At 51.4% G+C, this 17,713-nt stretch overlaps 7 protein-coding genes across 7 annotated transcripts; 4 read left to right on the plus strand and 3 right to left on the minus strand.

Moving 5' to 3' along the window:
• Positions 1-94: 94 nt before the first annotated feature.
• On the minus strand, positions 95-2,542 carry J4E82_001035 (uncharacterized protein; the record flags this gene model as incomplete). Its single annotated transcript, XM_051727353.1, has 1 exon — positions 95-2,542. The coding sequence occupies one exon, from the start codon at positions 2,540-2,542 to the stop codon at positions 95-97; it is 2,448 nt and encodes an 815-aa protein (XP_051592666.1).
• A 1,105-nt stretch (positions 2,543-3,647) lies between these two features.
• J4E82_001036 (uncharacterized protein) lies at positions 3,648-4,923 on the minus strand (the record flags this gene model as incomplete). The annotated part of the gene is made up of 2 exons (XM_051727354.1): positions 3,648-4,496; positions 4,549-4,923. 2 exons carry the CDS (start codon positions 4,921-4,923, stop codon positions 3,648-3,650), a joined length of 1,224 nt encoding a protein of 407 aa, XP_051592667.1.
• A 339-nt stretch (positions 4,924-5,262) lies between these two features.
• On the minus strand, positions 5,263-6,984 carry J4E82_001037 (uncharacterized protein; the record flags this gene model as incomplete). Its single annotated transcript, XM_051727355.1, has 3 exons — positions 5,263-6,046; positions 6,097-6,621; positions 6,671-6,984. 3 exons carry the CDS (start codon positions 6,982-6,984, stop codon positions 5,263-5,265), a joined length of 1,623 nt encoding a protein of 540 aa, XP_051592668.1.
• A 701-nt stretch (positions 6,985-7,685) lies between these two features.
• On the plus strand, positions 7,686-12,394 carry J4E82_001038 (uncharacterized protein; the record flags this gene model as incomplete). The annotated part of the gene is made up of 5 exons (XM_051727356.1): positions 7,686-7,831; positions 7,881-8,234; positions 8,283-9,114; positions 9,164-9,424; positions 9,479-12,394. 5 exons carry the CDS (start codon positions 7,686-7,688, stop codon positions 12,392-12,394), a joined length of 4,509 nt encoding a protein of 1,502 aa, XP_051592669.1.
• Positions 12,395-12,871: 477 nt separating this feature from the next.
• Positions 12,872-14,110, plus strand: J4E82_001039 (uncharacterized protein; the record flags this gene model as incomplete). Its single annotated transcript, XM_051727357.1, has 4 exons — positions 12,872-12,880; positions 13,070-13,217; positions 13,283-13,363; positions 13,632-14,110. The coding sequence occupies 4 exons, from the start codon at positions 12,872-12,874 to the stop codon at positions 14,108-14,110; spliced, it is 717 nt and encodes a 238-aa protein (XP_051592670.1).
• A 435-nt stretch (positions 14,111-14,545) lies between these two features.
• J4E82_001040 (uncharacterized protein) lies at positions 14,546-16,024 on the plus strand (the record flags this gene model as incomplete). The annotated part of the gene is made up of 1 exon (XM_051727358.1): positions 14,546-16,024. The coding sequence occupies one exon, from the start codon at positions 14,546-14,548 to the stop codon at positions 16,022-16,024; it is 1,479 nt and encodes a 492-aa protein (XP_051592671.1).
• A 628-nt stretch (positions 16,025-16,652) lies between these two features.
• Positions 16,653-17,636, plus strand: J4E82_001041 (uncharacterized protein; the record flags this gene model as incomplete). Its single annotated transcript, XM_051727359.1, has 1 exon — positions 16,653-17,636. The coding sequence occupies one exon, from the start codon at positions 16,653-16,655 to the stop codon at positions 17,634-17,636; it is 984 nt and encodes a 327-aa protein (XP_051592672.1).
• Positions 17,637-17,713: the final 77 nt, after the last annotated feature.

Raw genomic sequence — 17,713 nt, forward strand, 5'->3', positions numbered from 1 at the left:
GCTTGGCGGGAGGCCACATCACGTGATCAGCGCCCCGCGTTGATCATTACCTTCTGACGTGGTCGCCGGCTGGCGTTCTGTGCCGACTCCTTCATCAAGGGTGGAGTTCCTTTTGTTGCTTGTAACATGGAGCTGCTATAGTGAGGATCAAGCGCGAGCGTTGTTGCGCGCTACCGTAACTCCATGCATCCATGATGTACTGGTTGCACTGGTAGCCCATTGAAACAAGGCAAGCAACCACCTGCGATAAGACATTTTGGTCTTCATATCCAACACGCGTTGATGCCATATTGACCACGTTCTCGAGGATACCATACAAAGGCCGATACAGATCGACGTACGAACAAAACGTAGTGATGTGCGATGCGTTACGCAGTGACTGCTCACTAAGAAAATTTCGCTGGAGGGCTGAGAACCCAGGACATGGGGATCCGGCAGCGATGAGATCAACGTCTCCAACTTGAGGGATGATGTTTGGTCTGTTACCCTTCAGAGCTGCATTGAAGTGATCGTCGACAGAACCACAAAACAGAGACATTGCCTCGAGGTTCTTCGAATTCGCTCGTTGAGTATGAATGGCATGCTGACTGAAATCAACAGCAGAGTCGAAGACAACTGCACCACCTTCTTCGAGGCCTCGATCGAGAGAACCTCCGCCACTGAACAGGCTCATGCCTCGCAAGGTTTGTTGAGAGAAAGTCATATCAGGGCCTTCGTCGAAACTGTTTGGAAGACTGCGCAGGAAGACGAGGCACTTCTCCTGTGCCTTCGTGATCATTCCCATAGCTAGAAACCAAAGATCACCTGCACCACCACGGTTGTATGTGAATGGTATACGGCCATTTACAATGTCAGATTTGGAAACAAACTTGATATAGCAGCGTCTCTGGATACGAGATAAGGCCACCACCTCATATTCGTCAGTTAGCACAAGCTCATTTGGGGGGAGATCGTTTCGCCCAGCCTTCATTGCCAGCTCCTCGCAGTCACGCTCTAGTCTTAGTAGTTTGCGTATCGTGGTCGTTTGATTAGCGTGATCGATGTACTGAACGACGACTGGATCCAGGATTTGATTTTTGTGTATTGCTCTTGTCATGTATACCGTGTCGCCACGGTGGTAAGTCTCAGGCGAGCTCTTGGGTTTTAGACATGTGCAAGTCATATGTGAGGATTGGACGGTTACGAAAGCGCTATCCTGAGTAACATACGTCTGGCGGATGAAGAAGTGGTTGGTATCGATTGTAGTTGGCGACCAGTCTACGTCGTACCTTCCCTTGATGTTAGTGGATAATAGTTCTCCCTCGGTACAGTTGCAGTTATCGGATAGGAAGACCTCGTTCTCATAAGGATACCTAGCTATAGAGATATTGGTCTCGTGATGTCGATAAATCCATAGCACAAATAGCTTCTGGACTCCGTTCTTCAGAAGCACCGTAGTCTGGACGTAGGCAAGCCAGTCCCAGTTCGTATTTCGCCAAACCCTTGAGTCTGTCTCGTCTGGGATTAGTGCGATAATGTCGCCTACCCTTACTGGTGAGTTTCCGTACGGTATACAGACGTTTGGTCGTGTTGCTGTTGTCTGTCGTGTTGATCCACGTTTAGCGAAACCGAGTTTGCGCTTCCGACGCTTCCGTTCGATGGCGATGGTCTCTACTGGACTTTGCTTGCGTAGTTGCCCACCGAAATACATGTCTTTGAAACAATCAAAAACCCCAGGCGTAGCGATGGTTTGCTTGATGACCTCTTCTTGAATCTCGACAGCCGTCAAACCTTTAGTCAAGCATTCACTCCATAATGGGTGCGCTAGCAGCTGTCTCGAGTTCGGGAGGTTGAAGGCCTGATGGTAAAAGTATTCAATATACGCGTTGACGCCAACGCGAAAGTCAGTTTGGTGTCTGAACGCACCGTGCCATCGTTCGAAGTCTGAGCATTGAGCGAATCGTTGCGTCATCATCCAAGCATGAAATTCCTCGCGAAAGTCGTGGAATCCAACACTGCCCGCCGATTCCAGGTAGTCGATCACATGCTTTCCCAGTTGCGCAACCCAAACGAATGATTTGTGGAATTTCCTGTAACCTGGGGCGGCTTTCTTGAGCCTGTACCAGATGTCATACACAGTGTTTTTGGCTGCGAGAGTCGATTGTATGTAAGTTGTGACACTGGCAGTCTCTAGGTCTCCGTAGCCCTCAATAGAAGTATCCTCAATGGGCACAGCGTGCACAAAATGCTTGGTGGTGCCTAAGCATATGAAGCCGTCAAAACAAAGCTTCTTAGTGATAGGAATTTCGAGGTAGTGAAGGCTGATCAATTCATATGCCCTCTTCTCACTGTCTGGTGTTCGGTAGATTTCGAAATCTTGTAGATCCACGATCAGAAGCTTCTTGCCAGATTCGTTCCCATCGCAGAAAGGGTACCCGGAAGAGTGTCGCTTCCACTCAGTCTTGAGTTCTCGTAGAGCCTCCAACTCAGGCGTAATGGGTACTGGTGGTGACCAATTGGCTACATGCGATCGTGCAAAGTCGCTAGTCGCCGACGGACGCATGGTCGGTTGGCTTCGACGTGTTGTGTTCTCGCTCTGTGGGCCTTGCTGCCGCATTGAAGAGTCCGGTGTCGATAATATAATACTGTCTTTGGTAAGGGCAGGTGGCATTATCTGCTTGCGGATCTACTGTGTAGGCAATTCAGGCGCGCTCTACAGCGGTGAAGGATGGCCGAACGCTGGAAAGGCCGTGTTGAGCTCCGAATTAGGCCGCAGCCATACTATTCCAGTCAAGGTGAATGCGCGGGTGACGGTTGACCGGTGAAATCCAGCTCTTGCAACGACTGAGCGTGCGGCCAACAAAGGATCCAGGACACCTCGCAGTCAAACTGTAGACAACAAAGAGAACGTGACCCCAGACCAAACTCACTGTCTAGGACGGCATCAAAACATCCTCTTGGTGGGTTAGAACAAGTGGCAAGTCTCAAGTTCAGAATGTGGTAGCGACATCTGGAGATAGCAGGCAGCGGTGCCTCACCAAGGCAAGCGCACTAGCCACCTGCTCACGAAGAGGCTGGAGGGACGTGATCATCGCATTAGGGAATTTACTATCGATATTTGATTACGGTCGTTCTTGAATAGCTTGCACCGAGATTCCGAGATACACGGTTTCTTGCGATGGAGATGGGTTGATGGATATAGAATGAGCTGGAGTAATGATTACCCTAGCACGTGCACGTCCACGGGTGATTGCAGCCTGCAGCGTCCCCGGAAATCCAACGAACAGTGGGGGCATTGCCTTTACTATGTGTATGTAAATAGCACATGCCAACTATTAGGGGAATAACACAGGTAAAGCTATTGCTCTTACTAGCGACCGTGGCATGATGAGCGTGATGCTCGTTCACATGTACAACCGTAGCTTTTACCTGCTATTTCAGATCAATATACGACCAACAATCGCATGACATGCGTGTTAGATCTATCTGAAAGAACAACATATGCTAAACATTGTGAAGATGAATAATCTAATGCAAGTATTTCATGCCCGGCGCAAGCTCCCCATGTCCATACGTACGCCCCACTCGAAACGCCTCTCCATGAACGCCTTTACCGCCATGTATTGTAGAGCTGTGATATCAGAAAATCCCCTCCAGCGATAATCAGGCTAATCATGTTTTGGCGCATAATCCCAAATATGACTCGAATCCCAAGATTCCGTCTCCTCTTTCCTCGCCTTGGGATCTTCACCCCTCTTCTTCGCGTCCTCTCTCAGGGTATCCAATTCGCGGTCCTGCGCCGAGATCTCAGTCCTAAGCGCAGTAATCTTCGCAATCTCCTCCTGGGTAAACGCGGGATCCTCGCCATTCTTCTTCGCCTCTTCCTCCCTTTTGTTGAACTTGTCTAGTTCTGTAAACTTTTCATTTCGCGCGTCCTGTTTCTTGAAGTAATCGTTGAATTTGTCCTGGCCGCCGAAACAGATGCCGTAGCCGTCGCAGTAACACGTGTTCATGGCCGGACAATGCACTTCATGCCCTGTGAAAATGTAGTGCCATATATACTCGAAGATGCGGCCGGAAAACTGGTCGTCCATGCCCGTTGTAAGGAGCCATTTGCGGTAGTGGATAAAGCGCTCAATGGGCACCTCCTGTATGCGCTGCCGCGACACGGCGAATTGCGCGCAGCAGATGCCGGAAATGGAAGGCGGGATGGGAGCACCAGGGTGGATCTCCTCCCAGATGTTGCGCCGCCAATAGATCTCCTCGGGCTTGTGGAAGAAGTCGAAGTCGCCGCCAGGGCGGTCCATGTGGATCCAGTCCGGGCAGCCCGGGTCGTGGTGGCAGCGGACGTTCATGTAGCCCATGCGTGCAACGCGCTCGTGGTTGAGGCGCTTGATCATCTGCGCGGCGTCGAGGCCCAGGAGCATGTTGTTGTGCCAGGCGTGGCGGTGGGCGTGCATGAAGATGGAGGTATCGGGGAGGTCGTCGTAGTGGTCGATGATGTAGGAGAGGTAGACCTGGTGGGTGGGTTAGAGTGTGGCCGTCTATGTGCCAGAGGTGCAAACGTACCATGGCCTCGCGGCCCTTGTTCTTGGGGATCTTGTGCTCGGCATTAGGGTTGTCGACTTCGTAGACGACGAGCGGTGCATCGGGTATCTCAGCGGCCATCCAGCTAATGTCCTCCTTCTGTGTCTTGGGCACGACAATCTTGAATGTGTAGTTGCTGCCGGGCGGCTTCTTCTCGCCGTCGCTGAAGCGCAGCGGCAGGCCAAAGTCGAGTGGGTCGCCGCGCAATGAGGGCCGATGTTGGTTTGCGGAGGCGCCAGATTTCCATGTTGGAATCGACGAGCCTGCGCCGGGCACCGTGTGGAGATACCACCAGACGAGGCAGACGGCGACGAAGAGGGAGACGAGTGGAATGATCCTCGGTGGTCCGCTGAGCATCTTGACGGGTACACGGCAGCCTTTCACCGCATTGATGGTTGTGGAGAGGTGTTCGAGACCGTGGTGAGGATCATTGCGCGGGAAGCAAGCGGCGCCGGGGTCGTCAACGTCGTCAGCTCTGCCTCGACTTACGGTGGAGCATCCCGTACTCAGTTGCGCGTCACTGGCGAGCCCGAAACCCACATCCTTGCATTAAACTCTCACTAGCCCTGGACCACAACCTGGAACCAAGCCTTTTCACCACCACCGTCCGGTGCAGTGCAACACTTGGCAGGGGAACTCCAACTTCAATTACTACAACTCAGCTACCATCTCTCTACTCTGTCCTCCGCATCACGTCTACTCCCTCTTCATCCCCACCCGCCCGATTCCTCTCAGCCCCCATCCCAGCAACAGCCCTGTGGCACAGCTCAATGCGAACAGATACCAGAACGCCGCCCGGAACCCCTCCATGAGCGCTGCAGGGCTCTCTTTCTCAACGTAGACCGAGTGCTCGGTAACACTAGACGCAATGACAGCACTGGTCGCTAGGCCTACGCTTTTCCCAATCTGCGCTACTGTGTTGAAAACTCCGCCCGCAAGGCCCTGCGTCCGGGCTGGAAACACTGATGTAATGACCAGGTTAGAAACCGTGAATAGAGCGTCCGCGCCAATAGGATTGAAGAAGACAGAAAGGAAGGCACAGCTCCAGTAAGACCACTCCGGCTGTATGATGCACATAAGCAGTCCGCCAAGAGTGGTACAGAACAGCCCCACGGCTACCGCCCAGTCAGCGCGTACCCGGTGCGCAATCAGGCCCATTGCGACATTGGCGAGAGCTCCAGCTACAGGTCCGGGCAGGAACCGGATCGACGTCTGGATCGCGGATAGCTTTTGGACGTTCTGAAAGAAGAGAGTGTGATATGATTCCACAGCATTGAAAGTCCCCCACGTGATGAAAACACCGATACAGATGATGCTGAAGATTCGGTTGCGCCAAAGCGAATTGGGGATGATGGCGGGCCGGCCCAGTCGCTCCTGGCGGCCGACCCAGAAGATGAAAGCAGGAATGAGAGCGATTGCAGTGATCAGCAGACCAAGCGTGGTAGGCTCCTGAATCTTTGCAGTCTCTTCGGAGATCAGACTGGTCATGTTAGCTTCCAGTTTCAGTTTCAGAGGCAAGGCACCACTTACGCGAAGCAATATGAGAGCAGCGCCAATGACGCACTTCCGAACAGGATGCCTACCCAGTCTATATCGCTCTTCAGGCGGGACCAGACATGCGGCAGCTTGTTGTCGACTTTTGGCAAACCAAATAAGCCAAGGACGAAGACAATGGTGTTGGCGATGGCACTGATGTGGAAACCCCATCGCCATCCGATAGTATCAGCGAAGATACCTCCAAGTACAAGTCCAAAAGAAAAGCCTATGGGTTGACCACCGCCCATGGACGCAAATGCAATGTTTCTGCTCTTGCCTTCAGGAAAAGTACTCGTGATGATACTGACAGCTGAGGGAAGGCAGAAGGAAATCGCGATGCCTGCAAAGGCGCGAAAGACAATGAGCTGTGTCCCTGTCTGTGCCAATCCACATGCTAGTGTAAACGCAGACTGCAAGAGACAACCTGTCAGGTACATGGGCCGTGAACCGACAACATCGGCAACCGATCCGAGAAGGAGAAGAGTACAGCCACATGTCAAGGCGTAGATAGAGATAGGCCTGGTGTGCGTCAGCAAGTGCGTATGGGACAGCACGTAATCGTAGGTACCATAAGAGCACACTGGGTGCCAGCTCCAGTTCACGTGCAACTGTGGGTAGAGTAACAGTCATAACACCAGAAAGCATGGAGCTGACCAGTGTAACACACACGACCGTTACCAATACGATGGCTGTTGTTCCTTTGCCTGGACCATCTCTCTGTTCGGCAGCGAAGGTTTCAGGAGATTCATGGATAGGTCGTAGATCATCAGCGATAGACGGCGCGTCTTTGATCTTTGCAGCGCCAAGTGGTTTGGCTGCGAGGGCTGGGATTGTTGTCTCATGGTAGTCCACAAGTTCAATTGACGTTGCTGTTTGCGACATGTTGAAAAGGGTAGATGCGAACACTCGGACGGACACGTTTAGAGCATCGCGAACATCTATACTATTTATCTTACTGGCGAGTCCCTACTAGTCGGAGATACTAGTTAGCATAGAGCATGACGCTGTTGACATGGGCTACGCCCTACGCCCACGTATTACCCTTTGCCGGGTTTGAGATGACTGATTGGTCCAAAAAGTCACTAGTTCAACAAAGTTTACTACGTTTCTAGAAAACGGCAAATTTCCGGTCGCATCCATGCTGTAGAATGGCCCTTGGCTTGTATACCAACCTGATGACTGTTCTTCCGTCAGCGTAGGATCGCGCTTGGACGCGGAAGCTTTCCGTCGCAAAGAGGTTAGGCGGAAAGATAAGATAGCCGCACCTTATCGGGCAAGCGCCATCCATTGCTGCAGGGATCTGGTACCTGACACTTGGAGATGTCGAAGAGCACCAGGTAGAGTAGCAATCGTTCTGCTGCCTGTGCGGGACATTCTCTTGTACATTCACTGTGGACATTTGATGTGCTAAGTTGGTCATATCACACAATTGGCCGCAGGCTTTGTTCCCTTACCAATACTGTCTGGGCGTTATGCTACACGTTGCAACTTCTTGGATCGGAAGTTGAACTTTCGAAACACCATCATCTTTCGTTATAGCTACGCGTAACCACCAAGTCTCCAGAGCTTGGAGCCTACACCACATGATGCGAGCTTCGGCCTCTATACTGAGTGCGAAAGCTCTCTTAGTGCTCAGCGCGTTCAGGCACAGTGGCGCACATGCGGGCCCAAGTGTCAATGTCGCTCTTCGAGCTTCCTTCAACCCTGCGCCGTATCTAGTAGAGTTACTGTAAGCTTCAAGTATACAAAGATGGAGAGTTACACCTAACAACCACCAGTGAAACCGCTGCAGAAGAAAACGCGACAGCATACTACCCCATACTCGACCGCATTTCCGAGGGCTACTTCGACGAAAAGGACACACAGCAGGAGCTGTACACGGCCTTTCGAGACCTCCTCCAGAGCGATGGACACATCACCGACCCCGCAGCTCTTGCCTCATTCGAATTCGCCCTGTCAATCCAGTCGGCTGCGCCACGGATAGAAGCACATTACCAATTCTACAAGACTTCGGTGGAGCCATCGCTGGAAGCCACACAGACCAAGGCTTGCGACATCTGGACATCGTTCCACGGGAAGCAATACTGCGATGTACATCTGGAGGAGTCTTTTGGGGGCATTGAGAGCGAACGGTACGTACTGGGGATTTACTCGATTGACAGGTGCTAAGTACTGGACAGGACATATCAACTACCCTTCGACCGCATACTTGGCAACAGCTCGGCTCTGCCTGCCATCCTATACGCCGATATAACTGCTCCTCGATTCAAGAAGTGGCACAAGACATTGAGCAAGACGGCCGAGGAAGGAAAGACGTCGTACCGTGTCCGGCATAAGCCTTCATCCAACGCGCCAACAACACCATTGATAGTCAACGGATACGGTGTCGAGTTGCAGCTGAAGCGGACAGACTACATCGTCATAGATGACAGGCAGGCTGAGCAGGGACAGAAGAGTGATGCTCAGAAGTCGATAGGCACTGGCTTGGACGACGATGAAGATGTCGCGGACCTCAAGCCCTTGTCCAAGGACGAGGTATCCGAACTAGCATTGAAAGCTGCCGACTTTGTGGCTCAAAGCGAACAGCCAATGGACACCCTCATGAAGCTTGTGCAGGACTTTCCAAAGTACTCATCCGTTATTGCAGCTCATAACGCGTCGGATGAATTTGTTGAGGAACACTTGGCGAATCGCAACCAACTTCTTCCTGCTGGTTACAACGTCATGTGGATCAACGGCGTACAGATCCCGGCTCGCGATGTGAATCCGTACTCGCTGTTGGCGCATTTGCGACGCGAGCGGAAGTTGATCAATGGAATACGCAGTCAGGGTTTGAGCGGTTCCGAGGTTGTATCTTTGCTATCACATGCTTCCATTGCGGAGAGCCAGACGGAAGACGAGCCTCAACGTTATGACTTCAGGGATACTACTGAAGGGGGCAACGTCATCTTATGGCTTAACGACATCGAAAACGACCCCATGTACGAGGGATGGCCAAGTGAGCTCAGAGCTGTCAGTACAACTATCAACTACATTGATTTCGGACTAATCGTGATTGCAGCTGCTGCAAAGAACTTACCCTGGCCAGCTCCCGTCTTGTCGAAGGGACATTCACAACGCCATCGTCTCCGTTGACTTTACCTCTACTGAAGATGTTTCGCTCGCTCTGGATACTATAATGAGTCTGATCAGGCGTGGCATCCCCCTACGCTGGGGTCTCGTTCCACAGACTGCCACATCGGAGGCTATAGACCAGACTAAGCTAGTCTATCATCTGCAGGATGCATACGGATTACCTGCTGTGATAGAATACCTACAAGTTGTGAGTGTTGGTCTGTCTGGGTATGCACGTATTTTGCGCTGACATCACGAGTAGTCTGCGGCGAAACCCGACAAAGCTGTCTTTGACACAACGGTCAAAAGAACTACACTTATCGAAGGGAAGGAAGCGTTGGCATTCGATGATGTACTCAAGTCCGAAGCTCTGGATCAACGTATCTCAGGTGCCAAACAGTACCTGAAGCGTCTAGCAGCAGAAGGCCCGAAAGCTCCCATCTTTGTCAACGGTGTTCCCATTCCAGCGACCGATGAATGGCTCCAAACACTCAGCCAAAGGATCGGCATGGATCTGCGTCAGATTCAGAAGGGTGTCTTCAACGGCGTCTTCAATGACGATAGTTGGGTTCCTCAATACTTCTTGTTCCAAGCCGCTGCTAAACGCAATCCTTTGATCATCCCAGAGAATGAGAAGAACATCACGCTCATAAACATGGCGGAGTTTGAAGAGGTACATGGCGAAGCCTACAGTAAGATGCCGCGACTTGATGTGTCAAAGTCTGCTAGCAAGAGTGACTGGATTCATATCACGCTGGTAGCGGACTTCGACTCTGAGGCTGGGTTTGCGCTTCTTAAAGCTCTAGCAGATTTCCATGAGGCCAACCCGAATGTTGAGGCCGTCCTCATACATAACGATAAAGCAGGTGCGGAGCAATCCAACGCCTCAGAAGATCTATTGGAAACATACATCAAATCCGGTCGCAAGCTCACCAGCGAAGCCCTGTCTGGACTCCTGGGCAAAGAGGTCAATTATGGACCCACTCCCGCCAATTCAACCTTGTTCTGGAAGATTGCTGAGCCGATATACGACGCTGTCGGTCTGAAGCCAGGACAAAATGGCTTACTTGTCAATGGCCGCTATGTTGGTCCTATCCCAGAGGACTACACGTTCTCACAGGATGACATGGAGACTTTTGTCACCTATGAGATTACCAAGCGCATTGAGCCTTTGAACAAGGCGCTTGCCGATCTTCAACTTATGGACAAGATCGCGTCTCCTCTAGACGTTGCAAAGATACAATCGCTTGTTGCGCTGTCCACTGTGTCAGATGTTCCAGAAGGCATATTCGAGACTGCATCCACTTTGAGGATGAGCACATACAACGACTGGAAGTCCAAGTACACCGCTATTGTCAGGGGCGACGAAGATAAAGCTGTTTTCCAGATTGTGGCTTCCATCGATCCGGCTACTGAACAGGCACAAAAGTGGGTACCTATCCTCAAGGTACTTAGTGACATGGATGGCGTACACCTTAAACTTTTCTTGAACCCCAAAGGGATGCTGCAGGAACTTCCTGTCAAGCGTTTCTATAGATACGTTCTCGAAGCCCGTCCACAGTTCACTCACGATGGATCTGTTGGCCGTCTGGGAGCTCACTTCGGCGGCATCCCCAAGGAAGCCCTGCTGAACCTCGGCATGGATGTGCCACCATCATGGCTCGTCGCTCCTGAAGAGTCTATACATGACCTCGACAATATCAAGCTTAGCACGACCCCTGCTGGCACCAACATCGACGCTATATATGGATTGGAGAGCATTCTGATCGAGGGTCACTCTCGCGACACCACAAATGGTGGACAGCCGCCACGTGGTGCTGAGGTTGTCCTTGCCACTGAGCGCGACCCTCACTTTGCCGATACCATCATCATGGCCAACCTAGGCTACTTCCAGTTCAAAGCCAACCCTGGATTCTACAACATCAAGCTCAAGAGTGGCCGCTCTCAAGAAGTCTTCAACCTTGACAGTGCAGGTCCGATCAGCTGGACTCCTCAGCCTGGTGATGAAACTACCGAGATCGCACTTATGAGCTTCCAGGGCGCAACAATCTTTCCCCGACTTTCACGCAAACCGGGCCAGGAAGACACTGATGTACTTGCTCCCGAGGAATCGCTCGCCTCTGAGCTGGTCGGCAAGAGCGCACAGAAGGTCAACAAGTTTCTCGGCAAGATGGGCCTCAACTTCGACTCTGAAAAGGTCCTGCAAAAGGGTGCCGACTTGTTCTCTGGAGGCAAGACAGCGAAGAAGGGCACTCAAGCAGACATTAACATCTTCTCCGTCGCGTCAGGCCACTTGTACGAGCGCATGCTCAACATTATGATGGTATCTGTTATGAAGCATACAAAACACACTGTCAAATTCTGGTTCATTGAGCAGTTCCTGTCTCCCGACTTCAAGTCCTTCCTCCCGCACATCGCTGCTGAGTACGGATTCGAATACGAGATGGTCACATACAAGTGGCCTCACTGGCTCCGTGGACAAACCGAGAAGCAACGCGAAATTTGGGGTTACAAGATCCTCTTCCTGGATGTCTTGTTCCCCCTAGATCTTGAAAAGGTCATTTTCGTCGATGCCGACCAGATCGTAAGGACCGACATGTTCGAGTTAGTGCAGCACGACCTCGAAGGCGCACCTTACGGCTTCACACCCATGGGCGACTCACGTACCGAGATGGAAGGCTTCCGCTTCTGGAAGACAGGTTACTGGGCGAACTTCTTGCGTGGTAGGCCATATCACATCTCCGCACTTTACGTTGTAGATCTCAACCGCTTCCGCCAGCTGGCCGCCGGTGACAGACTGCGTCAGCAATACCATTCCCTCTCCGCCGATCCCAACTCGCTTTCCAACTTAGACCAGGATTTGCCAAATAACATGCAGTTCAATCTGCCCATTCACAGTTTGCCTCAAGAGTGGCTGTGGTGCGAGACATGGTGCAGCGACGAAGATCTTGCCAAAGCAAAGACTATTGATCTGTGCAACAACCCACAGACCAAGGAGCCCAAGTTGGATCGGGCAAGGCGGCAGGTTCCAGAGTGGAACGTGTATGATGAGGAGATTGCAGCGTTGGCAAGGAGGGTTAAGGGGGAGAAGAGGAAAGAGGTGGTGGATGTACAAGAGGAAGAGCAGAGGAGGGAGAAGAAGGAGAAGGATGCTGAGATTGAGCACAGTGAGTTGTAACATAGATGATACACGTAGTGCAGGGAAGCGCAGCTTGATATCAGTAGAGTGAAGGGTGGTCACAATATTGAAAGCGTCGCAAATCCGCAGAGGAACGCCTATGTCCCTCTTGCTTTGTTTTGACAACAGCACAAAACTCGTCTTTCAGATCATTTCGACATCGGTGTTCCGCTGGCCAGTCTAATTGTCATTCGCCAGACCCTCGATATCAAAAGGGCCGATCGAGCCGTCTTTCCCGACCACCACTACGATGATCGACCACACCACATGCGGTCATAACGTCCAGGAGGCTTGCACGCGGAGCGAACAATCCACAACCGGTTTCTGCAAATTCCCGAATCTACGCGAGCCCTGATGCGATGAGACATTGAACCACACATGTTCGGGTCTCGGCTCCTTTAGCGCGTACTGGTCCCCGTGCCGGTGCCGACTGTACCTGGGACTCGGTGGAGCAGGTAGGTTCATGCCAAGACAAGTATGACATCGGTGCTCAAGCGTCATAGTCGCAAAAGACGTAATGTGGAGGTGCCATGAGGCGCTGGGCTGGGTGTGTAGGACGTAGGTATATAAAGGTGGCATTGACTTGTATTGTACAACCTCATCATATACTCATCAAACGAATCTACACCATTCTTCTCGACTGTTTCACCACCCCGAACAAATCAAACTACACAGAACTTCCGCATCAACATGTCTGGACAAGGAATCTCTCACCAGGGCATCACCGCCCCCGGTCTCAGCGAGGCGGACCAGAACATCAACAACACTACAGAGGACATTAGCAACAAGGCTTCTGGACACAAGGCCAACTTGAGCAACCCCAGTATGTTTCTTCTTCGTTATATATGATGGCATCACTACAGAAAAAGAAAACTAACGTCTGGCTAGACACTAGCGAGGAGTCCAAGAAGAAGTCTGCTGAGGCGCTCAAGGCGCTCGGTGGTGAGGATGCCTTCTACGGAAAGCAGGGTAAGGGCGAGTAAGGGATGAAGATGCTCAAGAGAGGAAGAATGCATTTATGATACCATATGAGATGAATATAATGTCTTTCAACACTTATTTACTGCCTTGGAGCAAATGCTCTACAAGTGCCGTGCTAGTGGAACCGGTATAGCTTCATCGTTCTGTTGGTATGTGATTTCCAGCGGAGACGACTGGAATTTCGTAGAGATTCAAGAAGGCCTCAAGCAATGATCGCGTTGACGATGCATCCGGCATGGTGTTCTCGTGGCACTAGGCGATGACGTCACCAACCCTGTTGTCTCCTTCCCCACACCTCCACCCCAGCCATCCAATCTCCCCCGACTCCAAAGTACCCTTACAAAGAAAAGCAACCACGATCTTGTCGCCCATCGATATCCTGCAAAGCCACACATCATCATCACCATGTCCTCAGACCACCCAGAAATACCCACCCTCCACTCCAAAGCCGAGTATCTCCGCGCCGTCATGTACGAAGGCGTCACGATCCTCGAAGGCACAGCGACTTGGTGCAAAAACTGCCACATCATCGCGCCCGAAGTCGCTAAGATGGTGACTGAGTACCCAAATGTCAAGTTCTACACGTATGATGTTGAAGAGTGTGAGGATATTGCGCAGGAATTGGGGGTGAGGTCTATGCCGACGTTTAGTGTGTTCAAGGATGGGGATATTATGGAGGGGGTTACGGGGGCGAAGCCGAAGGAGATTAGGAAGGCGATTGAGGGGTGTTTGTAGGTGCGGAGATTGACTTGGAGAAGAGGGAGGCTGGGTGAGAGTGAGAACAGCAATAATTCGAGAGGAGCTAACATACGTAGTCATACTGTCGTGAAGATTACGGCAGCAGCCATCGAGGCTCCAAGATATTTAGTCCGCTGGTAGCTTACAACCCCATTGTTGGTATGTCCGCGTCACAAAGCGGTGGAGATGCGGCCATCTCTCGCGGAGGTGAAGGCGGCTTAGAGGAGCGAAAAGAGCGTGTGCAAATATTTTCTTGAACACTGAGTCGTCATCTCCAAATTTCTCACTTGAGCTTTGTACGCCAACGCACTCCCAGAGTCACCATCGCATCACATCCTTTCCACGCACTGCAATAGATCGCCGTGACTACCTGGAAGCAAGAACTCACTCAATAACATCTCCGTGCAAAGAGTTCTTGGCATTCATAGCAGTATGGCAGAGCCTCTGAAGGTCGCAGTGCCCTCGAAGCTGAAGCTCTCGGAGCTAGGGTCAAGAATCAAGAGACTGATGATCCTAGTTGCGGAATATGAACAGGCGATCGCACGACTGGGCGACACGATCGAAGATGAGTGTATGTCATACATCAAGGCCAGATGTCAGTACTACCAGACAAAGCTCAGGGCCGATGAAAAACGATACATGACTACGGCGGGAAGGCCTCACATAGAACGTGTGCCTGAAGACTCTCACGTACCAGTAGTCTCGATCCCAGAACTATCACAAGTCATGTCCACTGAAGCAGAAGCGTTGGGGGATGTTACCACTATTGGTCTCTCACTCGTCCAGCTCACCACCAATCGCGCTGCCTTAGAGCAAGAGCTTCAAAACATCAGACAAGCGAAGGAACGAATGCAAACCGAGCCTATCAAGTCGATAGATGCCGTGGAAGACGACAATGAGATACAGGACCTCAACAACATCATCGAAGAGTATGGAAACAAAATCCAAGAGCATGAGTCCTGGATCATCTCCCTTCGTTCGAAGGCGTTGGCAGCGATAAAAGCGGCGAACCGTGCCGCTAAGAGTGACATCGAGATGCCTGGGATCGGAAGATGGTCTCCTATACCTGCACCCGGAACTATGACTACCACCCCTTTGTCTGCACCCACTATAGCCACTACTGCACCTACTGCAGCTGATACCACGTCCATCACGGTCACCACTGCTCAGGTTGAGGTCGCAGATATACCTTCCGAAGTTACAACCGCCGCGAAGGATCTCCAAGCCAGTACGACTTCGGATGTCGTAGCCACTGTCCCCAGAAGCACGACTGCTACCATCAAAGTGGACAAAACACTCTCGAGTATCACACTGTGTGCGCCAAAAAAGCAATACGCCAATGTTGAGAGCGTGGAGCAAACAGAATTTGCTATCGGTGACATCGGCTGGTTTCCCATTCTGCGCCCCTCACTATCTGAGTCTTCATCCGACATTCACACCGAGTTCGGCTACATCTGCGCTAAATCATATCCGCTCATCGTTGTGGAAATGCTGGAGGATTGTATGCTAGGTCTCATCATTTCTACATCAAATGGAAATGGCTTGCGTCTAAAATGTGCTTCTGTCAAAAGCCGAAGTGCTCTCCTCCTTACCGAGTCATCACAGAAACCCAGCTTTTCCGGCTGGGGCGAGGAACTACATCCTAGAACTTGGCTTCGGGTCAAAGGCTCCAGCGAATATAGCCCTCCCGCAGGCGCTTACGTTGACATGCTGAACGTGATCATGATACCCTATGACACAAGATTTCAGAAAAAAGGGAGTCTGATGAGCGAGGACTTCCTTGTTCTACAGCAGATGAGGCTTTCAGCAGTGCTCTCAACATCCGGAGCTGGAAAAAGAGGATTCGCGCCAAGGTTTTGGACGTGGTTTGGAGAATGGTATGGAAAATGGTGGATGGCAGCACGGGAATGAGAAAAAAACATGATGTTCAGAGCAAATGTGGATGAAGACATCACTCAATGAAAGACCTGACTCAACCTGAGTGAATACGTACGAACTTCACACTTTGCGTCGAGAACAATGAGCTGCCTCTCAGTATGCGATTCGCGAACGTTAGTATACGCTGTACCTGAGCATCGAAGTTCTCGGTACTATCTACCTAGTGTGATTAAGTCTGATAATGTTCCCACTGGTGGCCCTCGTGTTCAGATGTCAGTCAGTCATTCGATAGCCGCCACGCTCAGTCCAATCACACGTGAGACCGTCGGAGCGAGCACGCAAGAGATAGTCAATACAGCCGACCTGACTACGTAACACATTATCAGTCATAAGCGTTTGTTATCTCATTTCTGCGCATAAAGCGCGTTTTATGTTCGTGAGGCGGTTAAGGTGCGGGTCACATCGCTCACCACTCATCGCCAAGGCAATGCTGCGTTTGCACCCTACACAATTGGAAATTTCGTATATACTCTCTTTCAGACTCACCGACGATAGCTACGATAGAAATCTCTTTCTCTTTCTTGTCGCTGATAAGTGTCTCTCACTTATAAATCACGTTCTTTAGTACACCTCCTTTACTACACCAACCAATATAGTCAACATGGACTTCCTCGGCGACACCTCACATCTTGATTACAAGCCTATATCGCCAGTATGGCCCACTGTAGTTCCTGAAGATATGAAACACGTTCAGAGCATGATCGCCAATGAAGCTCTCGCCATCGAGCTCGAGCAAGCACGGATGAGGTTACTTATCCCTCAGTACAGCAAGATGATGTGGGATGGAGCGTGTCTTGGTGAGCTATCACACAAAGAAACAGAACTAAAGGGAGCTTCAACGAATCTCAGAAGCCGCGTTCAAAATTATGAAGCTTATGTGGCAGGATGGAATAACACGGTCGGGAGCGTGGAACAGAAGGGAGAAAAAAGGAAGAGGGCTGCCGAGGAGGGAGGGAGTGATGAGAGATCCCCGCCGCGCGCCACCAAGGCGAAGACCTCCGAGATGAATACCATGTCTGATCCGCCTCGATTCGAAGAATCGTCTTCCGCCATTCCACGTCCTATCGTACAGAACCGGTATAAGTCTGTTCGCAACGTCGACCCCAAGACCATCAGTGTCGGCGATATCGGCTGGGCGCCGCTACCACGCATGGCCCTAAGCAGTTCGACCAACAAGACCATACCATCCGAGTATGGCAAGGTGAGCATCAAGGTCTATCCGTTTATCATCGTCAAGAAGCTGGATGACTGCATGCTCGGGGTCGTCATCTCAACTGCCGGAGGCCAGGGTCTCAAGACGAAGAGCGCCTCCGTACGCCAGCGAAGCTGCTACGTCACTGGACCCAACTTCAAGGGATTTGACGATCCACCTTTCGGCTGGGCGATGAGCCCTAGATGTCAGAACTTGGTGGTTGCGGGGACAGGCTATGAACCTGCACCAGGCGCTTTTGTTGATATGCTGGACAGTCACAAGATCTACTACAATTCCAGGTTTGAGAAGAGTGGGTGCCTTACGATCCAGAGTAGAGTCGACCTGGGACGAATGAGGCTGTCGGCACTGCTTTGGGGTGCGAGTGAGGGCTGATACCTGGTGATAGTAATGGTCTGTGATGAGGTCTTTGAGGTAGCCTGGTGTACGTCTAGCAATTATCGTCCGCCAGA

The sequence above is a fragment of the Alternaria postmessia genome (assembly GCF_024291825.1).
Source record: "Alternaria postmessia strain BMP 2775 chromosome Unknown scaffold_4, whole genome shotgun sequence".
Classification (NCBI taxonomy): domain Eukaryota; kingdom Fungi; phylum Ascomycota; class Dothideomycetes; order Pleosporales; family Pleosporaceae; genus Alternaria; species Alternaria postmessia.